Here is a 10,346-nt window from a genome sequence, read left to right as displayed (position 1 = left end):
GCTAATTTAGTAGAGCTGCGCATAACAATTAAAAGTTTTTTCAATCACACAAGCTATGAATATATATATAATTTAAGTTCAAAGGACTAAATATGCCGAAGCATTTGTAAATTTTAAATTCGGACTTGTATTGCCCATTTGGTGGAAAATTAATTTGAAATCAGATGAAGATATATATTTCTGAGCTGTATTAGATATATTCCCTGAATATCGTTGTTACGGAGTGCATATTACGGATGTGGGTAACAAATATGACAAATCGGATGAACAGTATATGTGGGAGCTATAGCTATATCTGAACCGACCTTCACAAAATTTGACATACTAGCTTCTAGACTCAATTCGGTCGTACCAAATTTCATCCAATTTGGCACATATTAGACGTTTGGTGCACAATCAAAGGTAAATCGAACGAAGTTATATATGGGAGCTATATCGAAATCTGAACCGATCTCGATAAAATTTAGCAAATGTATTTCTGAGCTGTATTTGATATATTTCCCTGAAAAGCGTTGTTACAGAGTGCATATTACGGCTGCGGAGGACAAAAATAACAAATCGGATGAACAATATATATGGGAGCTATAGCTATATCTGAACCGATTTCGATCAAATTTGGCATACTTATTTTCAGGTCCAATCTGGTCGTACATGCAAAATTCCATACTCTTCGGACTGATATTACACGTTTGGGGCACAATAAAAGGCAAATCGGACGAAGATATATTTGGGAGCTATATCTAAATTTTTAACGATTATCTCAAATTTCAATAGGGTTCGTCCTTGGGCCAAACAAATGATTTGTGCAAAATTTCATCTGGATAGGGCAATAAATGCGAACTGTACATTGTTTACAAAAATACATGGACAGACGGACGGACAAATATGCATAAATCGACTTAGAATGTGATTCTATGCAGATCATCCAAAGGAACTATGGCTCTATCTCGTTTCCTTTTGCCTGTTACAAACAAATGCACAAAGACATAATACCCTGACCACCTTGTGGTATTTCGACTACGTATTTCGACTACCTCCTATACTTTATATGAGATATGTGGACATTTTTGGAAAATGTGAAATATGCGTGAGGTAACACGTATAGCGGACCGAAGTATTTCATTTTCATAGTTCTAATACAGATAAAGATATTGGTATGGGCAAAATTTGAAAGAGTCCGAACATTTATATCCAATTTTATGCGAAATCATAAATTTGATATTCATCTCAGATTTCTCGTTGAGGGAAATTTTTAGATATAGGAAGTACAGAAAAGCTGACTTGTTTCGCAAGTTATGACAGATAAAATAACTTAAAATTGTGACCCTTTGTGGGTGAGGTACCAGAAGAGGTTCGCAGATATATGTATATTATCTTCACAATAGACATTTCTTTAGCAAAAATATTAAAATGTGTAAAATTTGAGAGAGTTGGATGCTTATCACGCTTTCTTTGAGCGTTTTATTTTTTCAAGAACTTTAAACATTTGTGGGGAGGTACAAGAAGGAATGGTCCGATCTCTACCATCTTTATAAAAAATCATGTGTCGATAGAAATATTCACATTTCTATCCAAATCTGAATGAAATCGGATTTTAACTTCGTGTTTTATGAGCTTTATGGATATTCAAAATGTTGACCCTTTGTGGGGGAGGTACCACAAAGAGTGAATCAATATAATCCATCTTCACAACTTATTTAATAACAAGTTAAAAAACAGTAAGTTCGGCCGGGCTGAACTTTGAATACCCTCCACCATTTGGAACGAATTTGGAAATTAAAAAAAAAAAAATAAAATCCTTAAAAAATTCTATTAAAATTTTAAAAATACCGAATATATCCGTTGTATTGGGGTCTATACGACGTGGACCTACATAGGCATTGTTTGTCATAAGCCATTACCATATTCAAATTCGAAACTTGAAATAAACGGCGAATAATGTAGCTAAAATCATCAAAATATCGTATATAGGTATGTACCGTTACGAAGACAGCATAGACAATTTTCTATCTTAGGCTGTAGCATCCATTACGAAGTTCAAATACGACATTTCAAACAATTTCGGTGTGTATTGTACCTAAACTCGTCAAAATACCGAATATAGGCAGGTACTGATATGTGGGACCTGGACCTACATAGACAATTTTCTGTCACCGACTGTAGATCCCATTACAAATTCTAAACAAAGACATAGAAGTGTAAAGATAGGACAAAACAGAGTCTAAATATGGTAACCCTGTGAAAATACCTCTGTTGTTACGATATCATAACAACATAGATACCAATGTTAACTGATTTAAACCGCTAAGGCAATGTGCAAATTTTCGGAAAGGCCCTTGGAATAGAACTTTGAAACCAAAATTCAGTCTTTACCATTTTAGGTCTTTGTTCTAAATACGTAATTTGAAACAATTCCGGTGAACAATGACGATCAAATCATCAAAATACCGAATATTGAGAGGTACCTTTATATGGGACTATACGAAGACGTGGATCTGGTAATTTTCTGTCATAGGCTGTAGTATCCCTCTCGAACTTCGAATACCAAATTTGAAACGATTCCGGTGAAGAATGTCGCTAAAATCATCAAAATACCGAATATCGGGAGGAACCGTTATATGGGGGCTATATGAAGACGTGGACCTGCACAGACAATTTTCTGTCTTAGGCTGTAGTATCCCTCTCGAACTTCGAATACCAAATTTGAAGAGATTCCGGTGAAGAATGTCGCTAAAATCATCAAAATACCGAATATCAGGAGGAACCGTTATATGGGGGCTATAAGAAGACGTGGACCTGCACAGACAATTTTCTGTATTAGGCTGTAGTATCAAATACTAAATTCAACTAGCAAATTTGAAACAAATCCCGTGAATAATGTCGCTAAAATCATTAAAATACCGAATATCGGAAGGTACCGTTATATGGGGGCTATACGAAGACGTGGACCTACATGGCCCATTTACGAACTTAACCTACCTACTGGAAAAATAAACATTCGAAAGATAGCGTGATTTCAACAGACAGACAGACGGACGTCGCTAAATCGACTTAGAATTTTACGCTGGTCATGAATATATATACTTTGTTGGGTCTGACATGAGTATTTCGAGGAGTTACAAACGGAATGACAAAGTTAATACACCCTCCATAGTATATATAAATATTTTGATGTGTGTAATTTGAAGACAATCGGAACCTTATATTACATTTTATAACAGTTATGATTATTAAAAATTTTGGCTCAGGAGGTATCAAAAGGAGTGGACCGATATGTCCCATCTCCGAACTTGATCTTAGTTTGACAGTAATATTACGATGTACCAAGTTTGGATTAAATCGGATAATCTCTTCGAGAGTTATCGTACGCACCAGTCATCGACATCGCGAGATCGACTCCAAATGTCCTGAAATGGATTAGGTCCAAAAAGACCTAGTCCAAAGCCGTTATTTCGATGAGTCAGGTCTTGGTCGTTTCAAATGAAACCATATGGCTGAGGGTATAAAAATCGTCTATTGGAGGGCATAATGTTTGATACACTATCATACAGGCTTTTGATAGTTGTCTTCCGTTTTCCAATTGTATTCTTCCACCCTCCCGATGGTTTGTAGTTGTAGAGGATTTATTATTTTAATATCGTTATGGCGAATTTTTAGCTCTACTCGGATTTTAACAGCCAAAAAATTTTCGAATTTAGAACTGATCAAGAATATTTACCGAAAAGCCAAATTTCTCACTATCCTCAAAATGATGGCAAAGGGATTGTCCCTTAAATATTTACATTCGCAAGTAAATACATTGCATCAAAAATGCAGATTTAAGATACATATTTTCTTAGACAAAATAAAACAAATTGCAATTTTCATTAAAGCACTTCAGTTATCAATTTATTCAAATCCATTATCTCTGATTTACTTTTTCAACAAGACTGGAGCAGCAGCGAAAGTGGTGGCTACTGGGGCGGCAACGGCAGCAGGGGCAACAGCATAAGCGGCAGGGAAGGCAGCAGAGTGAGCAACGGTGTGGGCATTGTAGCTGGAGGCATAGGGGGCAACATAGGCAGCACTACCGACAACAGCGGCAGCTGGGGCGGTATAGGCCAATGGGGCGGAGTAAGCCAAAGGAGCAGCAGAATAAGCCAAAGGTGCGGTATAAGCCAAGGGAGCAACTACACCGGGTTTAGCGGCAGCAACAGCCAAGAGGGCGAAGAAGCAGACAGCGATCTAAAATTGAATAATATTGGACATTTAATATAATGCCGATTGGTAAAATCGTTCTAAAGTTAACTTACGAATTTGAACATTTTGTTAGTGGTTTGGGTTGGTTTGTTTGTTTTGATTGACAATTTAAAATTGATACCTAATCCCTCCAAAGTCATGGTATTTATAGTTAATCTCTGTTGTGGGGTTTTCAAATGCAAACATGATTTGATATGCACGTACGCCATAAAGGTTATACTTTATTCACCTACAAGCATACAGGGTTTAACTTCGTCAAAAATCAACAGCTATTAAAGTTGAAATGATATTTGGTGTGTGCGCTGTGCTGTGAGGTAGGTAATGGCTAACCCGGAATTTAGCAATTAAATAAAATCAGTTTGCTCCGATCATCATGAAAAAATTCGTCAAAATGTAACAAAAGAGGTTAGGGAGTCATATTCAAGTCATATTTACCCACTTCGAAGCCAATATCTCAGAATTGAAAAACATTTTCCTCACCCGTCCTAAAAAAAAACAAGTAAAAAAGCTGTAAGTTCGGCCCTCCATCGTTTGGAAACAATTGACAATTTTCAAAAAAAAAAAAAATAAATAAATAAAATCCGTTAAAAATTCTGTTAAAATCTTAAAAATACCGAATTTAGCCGTTATATTAGGGTCTATACGACGACGTGGACCTGCATAGGCTACTTTTGTCATAACCCATTCAATATTCAATATTCAAATGCACAGATAATTCTGTTATAGGCTGAACTGCAAATACTGGCGAAGCAGGCGAGATATACCCATAGTTACTTTTGAGGATCTTCATAGAATCACTTTTTGAGTCGATTTAAGCATGTCAGTTAGTCCGTCCGTCCGTCTGTATTTTGTATTTTTGTGAGCAATATGCAGGATGCATTTATTACCCGATTGAGATGAAAATTTCCCAACAATTCAGTCTTGAAGAAAATACTTCAAATTTGGTGAAAATATTCAACCGAATTTTACCATTTGGTGAAATCGGTCCGGTATACTCTATTGCTCCAAGAAATATTTTTATATCCTACAACACTATGTGTTGAGGGTATTATAAGTTTGATTGGGCCAAAAATTATGTAACACCTCGAAATAGTTGTTTCCCACATAGGAAAGTATATACGGAACTTCCTATCTCGCCGAGCTGAGTCGATCTGGCTATGTATGTCCGTCCGTCCGTCTGTCCATGTTTATTTGTAATCACTCTACTGTTCGCAATTATGACCCGATCCTCACGAAATATTGCATGGAGATGTGTCTAGGGCCAGAATCGACGCGGAATTTTGACGGACATAATTTGTGTTAAAAAATAACAGACATTTTCATGAGGGTAGGGTTAGGCTCAGAAAGTCTATTGTTTTTAAAGATGCCCGCAATAAAATTAGAGGTTGAAATGGACCAAGAAGTAAAAATGTTCCTGATTTTGCAGCTGTTATAAAGGTCACAAATAGAAACAAAAGGACACGAAATCTGAAGTTAAAGTTTAGGAGAGCGAATAGAATGGACCACTACTTTTGTATGAAAAAAAAACCATTCTACCTATTGAGAATAGTTATATTTCGCTGTAAAATGGTCCACAACTAACTAATATTAGGAAAATTCCTCTGGTCAAAAACCTACTCCAAAATGGATTTGGAAATAAGGGGACTTCTAACATATTGTAGTGTTGTAGGGTATCACATGGTGGGCCCCGAACGACTATAGCCTTTGCTTTCTTTTTTAATATTATTCTTATTGATATATAATATATATACCTTATAAATATATGACACAAACTTTTTTGTTACGGGAGCTCTACTAATTACACATATTGGTGTAGGACATCATATAGTCGGCCCCGTCTGACTTTTCACCTTTCCTTACCCACAAAATATTCGTACATACAATTTTGAATGCATAAAAAATCAAAAGGAGAAGCGAAGTGCTCCGGGTTCTGCTAGTAAAAATATAAATCTCATTTAGAACTTATATAGTAACTTATTGCTACCTTCCTCACAACAGGTCACAATTTCGAAAAATCTTAACTCTCTTAAAGTGCAAACATATCCACTGATTTTCTTCTTGATTTTTCTATTTGTAATTTGAGTAAACATTTTTAATTTGTTACATTCAATTTTCAATTCGGATTATTCTGAGCCATACCGGTCGAAGGTTTCATATAGCCCCAATATAACAATATCTTCCGATGGATGCATTATTATTATTATCTTGAGGAAATACCAATAAATATGGGCCCAGTGGGTTATTTCAAACACAGAGAGAATTCTATAAGACAAGTAAGTGTACATGATTTCCCACTAACCCAATACAAAAATGTAACAACAAAATAACCAAGATAATGACGAGAAAAACTGGTGTTTAACCCTTAGCGTATGTTGTTTGCATACCCAATTAATATGCCCAAATAGAAGCGCCGTAATCATTTTATGTATAAAAGCAGCACTTCACCGTTGACTAACTATCAATTTTAAATTGTCAATCAAAACAAACCAACCACCCCCAAACTTTAACAAAATGTTCAAATTCGTAAGTTTATTTGAAACCAGAGCAAGCTATTTCCTTATATACTAATGTATCAAAATTATCCATTATTCAGATCGCTGTCTGCTTCTTCGCCCTCTTGGCTGTTGCCGCCGCTAAACCCGGTGTAGTTGCTCCCTTGGCTTATACCGCTCCTTTGGCCTACTCTGCTGCTCCTTTGGCTTATTCCGCTCCTTTGGCCTACACCGCCCCAGCTGCCGCTGTTGTCGGTAGTGCTGCCTATGTTGCCCCCTATGCCTCCAGCTACAATGCCCACACCGTTGCCCACTCTGCTGCCTTCCCTGCCGCCTATGCTGTTGCCCCAGCCGCCGCTGTTGCTGCTCCCGTAGCCCCCACCTTCGCTGCTGCTCCAGTCTTGTTGAAAAAGTAAATCAGAGATGATGGATTTGAATAAATTGAAGTGAAAATGTGATATTGAAAGACATATGATGTTGTTTTGATTTGAAACCTTTGGGGAAGAGACATAAGCCATAATTACCATACTGTGTGAATAGAAGAACAACCATGAAGTTTTTTTAAAAAATTAATGGAAATCATGGTTTTCGTAAAGAAGGCCTTTTTAAAATATTTAGTACTCTCATCATACGATTTCCTTGAAAAATTTTGCTATTTATGGTGGAGCCTCCAGAGAAAGTAGACCTAAATATATCCCAATATCGCACTTGGTAAAATTTTAAGAGTAGACGAATCGTTCCATCTTCGCGCTTCGTGCAGTATTGATAAAATCTTCTGAGAGAAAGACCCACTATATTTTCCGTTTTTTCACCTAATCTAGATTTTCGAGTGTACCTCGTCATCATTTTTGGCTTTCAAAAATGTTGAACGTTTATGTGGGAAGGTACCAGAAAGATATCACCCATGTGTCTCATCCTAACACTTTAGGAGAGCAATTGTTAATCAAATATTTTTGACCTTGGTATGCATTGACCGATGTTGTCCAATTTCTTACTTTATTATTATTAGTTCCATGCAACGGCGACTCCCAATAATTTCGATTATTTCAACCACTTTTTTTACGATACTTTTTCAAATTTGGTATTTGTTGCCTTCTATCTTGAGTCAGTTCAAGTTCGAAAACCAGTAAGGAAAAGTTAAAAATCGGGCGGAGCCGACCCTACACCACTATGCATATTTAGTTGAGCCCCCGTAACAAAAGAATTTAGATAATACCACCTATCAACATTTGGCTTTAGAGCAGTTTTAATTTTGTTTCACAGGGAACTAATATATGGGAGGCATATCCTATTCTGAATTGATTTTCACTAAATTTGACGGAGAAATTTTTATCTGTTATACCAACTAACATTGTGTGCATGATATCACCTCGAGAAAGATTATATTAAAAAAAAAATATGTATCGGAGCCGATTTCCACCAAATGGAAACGTACGTCCCGAAATTCACTCTATTTGGGCTGAAATTAGTCATTATTTGCACAATAAACCTGAAATCGGATTAAGGATATATATGGGAGCTATATCCAAATCTTAGCCAATCTCGATAAAATTTGGCAAAGTTATTTCCGAGCTCTATAAGATATCTGGTACCAAATACAATTTTTGTCGAATGTGTATTACAAATGTGAGAGACTTAAAGACCAAATCGGATGAAACATATTTATGGGAGCTTAAACCGATGATCACCAATGATCACCAAATTTGATGTACTTGCTTCTAAACTGTGCCACAATTCAGTTCATTTGGACTGCTTATGGACATTTGGTGCATGGGAGCTATATCCAAAACTGAACCGATCTTGATACAATTGGGCAGAGGTATTTCTGGGATGTGTAAGGGACTAAATCTCCGAATCGGATGAATCGATTTTCTCTAAATTTGATGTACTTGCTTCTGCACCGAATTTTGTCAGATGTTCCAAAATTCAGATTATGTGGACTGATATTGACAATTTGGTGCACAATTAACCCGAAATCGGTTGAAGATATATATGATAGCTATATCTAACTTTGAACCAACTCTCATCGCTTTAAATAGGGTTCGTCCTTGAGCCAAATAAATATTGTTTGGAAAATTTCTTCTCAATCATAATAAATGCTACCTGCATTTTGTTCACAAGAATACATGGACAGACGAAACGACGACTCAGAAAGTGATTCTAAGAAGATATTCAAAAGAACTATAGGTATATCGCTTCCTTCTCTATTTTACGAAAAAAATGCACAAAAACATAATAAAATAAAAATATAGCGGGTTATCATAAAATATGTTCCGTAACTATATATTGGCTGAAAAGTTGGAAGTGCAAAGTTTGAAGAAGATCAGATGACTAATATTGATCTACTGATATTTGATCTCTGAACGTTTTCTTCAAATATATAATCGGTAAAAGAGCCCAATCTATTGAGTTTGGCCCATAAGAAATTAATACATGAACACAGACCGACCGTGTGATTACATCGAATATTATGTTTGTAACTAAAAATTTAAAATAACAAAACTCAAATTACTTTTTCAATTATTCGCTTGTCCATTTATTCAAATTCAATATCTCTGATTTACTTCTTCAACAAAAGGGGAGCGGCGAAGGGGGTGGCTACAGGAGCAGCAACAGCGGCGGCAGGGGCAACAGCATAGGCGGCAGGGAAGGCAGCAGAGTGGGCAACGGTGTGGGCATTGTAGCTGGAGGCATAGGGGGCAACATAGGCAGCACTACCGACAACAGCGGCAGCTGGGGCGGTGTAGGCCAAAGGAGCGGAGTATGCCAAAGGAGCAGCAGAGTAGGCCACAGGAGCGGTATAAGCCAAGGGAGCAACTACACCGGGTTTAGCGGCAGCCACAGCCAAGAGGGCGAAGAAGCAGACAGCGATCTAAAATGAGGGTAATTAAAAGACATTAGTCTCGTAAAACACAATTTGATTTAGTTTCCAATAAACTTACGAATTTGAACATTTTGTTGAGGTTTTGGGGTGGTTTGTTTGTTTTGATTGACAAATTAAAATTGATATTTAATCCCTCAAACACCTCACTTTTTATATGTTAAGCCAACATTAGGGTTTTCAAATTCAAACATCATTGGATATACAAAACACGTACGCGATTAACTTTTGTTTTGATTTATGTGCAAGTATGCATGATTAAACTTCATCAAATATTTAAACTACCGAAGTTATGTTATTTTTGTGTGCGCGGGTGTGTGTGTGAGTGTTTTGAGATAGGTAATGGTCAATCAGATTTTATTTGTCGAATGTATAGGCTGGATTATTGTCTGTATTAACGGAAATATAGAGCGGTTGCACAGGTCCACTATTAATCAACATTTTTTTTTTTTTTTTTGAAAATGCATCAATTGAGGTTATGTTACATTAAACTATTGGGTTAGATATTCTCTCTAGACATTGTAACCGAAAATGGAAAAATATTGAAAAGTACGCTTGGGAAAGTATAGATATATCTGAACCGATTTTCACCAAATTTCTAGTACTTCTTTCTAGGATGAATTCGGTGAGATGTTCCAAAATTCAGGTCATTTGGACTTATATTGGCCATTTGGTGCACAATTAACCCGAAATCGGTTGAAGGTATATGGGAGCTATATCTATATCTGATCCGA

General features: G+C 36.5%; 3 protein-coding genes across 3 annotated transcripts; 1 reads left to right on the top strand and 2 right to left on the bottom strand.

The window, feature by feature from the left end:
• Positions 1-3,811: 3,811 nt before the first annotated feature.
• LOC101894720 (cuticle protein 38-like) lies at positions 3,812-4,304 on the bottom strand. The gene is made up of 2 exons (XM_005186432.4): positions 4,293-4,304; positions 3,812-4,224 (listed from the first exon to the last, which is right to left on the bottom strand). Exons 1-2 carry the CDS (start codon positions 4,302-4,304, stop codon positions 3,913-3,915), a joined length of 324 nt encoding a protein of 107 aa, XP_005186489.1. The 3' UTR covers positions 3,812-3,912.
• Positions 4,305-6,750: 2,446 nt separating this feature from the next.
• Positions 6,751-7,235, top strand: LOC101894561 (cuticle protein 38-like). Its single transcript, XM_005186431.4, has 2 exons — positions 6,751-6,762; positions 6,833-7,235. The coding sequence occupies exons 1-2, from the start codon at positions 6,751-6,753 to the stop codon at positions 7,145-7,147; spliced, it is 327 nt and encodes a 108-aa protein (XP_005186488.1). The 3' UTR covers positions 7,148-7,235.
• Positions 7,236-9,260: 2,025 nt separating this feature from the next.
• LOC101894393 (cuticle protein 38-like) lies at positions 9,261-9,715 on the bottom strand. The gene is made up of 2 exons (XM_059131941.1): positions 9,674-9,715; positions 9,261-9,603 (listed from the first exon to the last, which is right to left on the bottom strand). Exons 1-2 carry the CDS (start codon positions 9,683-9,685, stop codon positions 9,292-9,294), a joined length of 324 nt encoding a protein of 107 aa, XP_058987924.1. The 5' UTR covers positions 9,686-9,715; the 3' UTR covers positions 9,261-9,291.
• Positions 9,716-10,346: the final 631 nt, after the last annotated feature.

Source organism: Musca domestica, unplaced genomic scaffold, assembly GCF_030504385.1.
Source record: "Musca domestica strain aabys unplaced genomic scaffold, Musca_domestica.polishedcontigs.V.1.1 90, whole genome shotgun sequence".
NCBI lineage: Eukaryota > Metazoa > Arthropoda > Insecta > Diptera > Muscidae > Musca > Musca domestica.
This window is presented reverse-complemented; position numbering and strand designations above follow the sequence as displayed.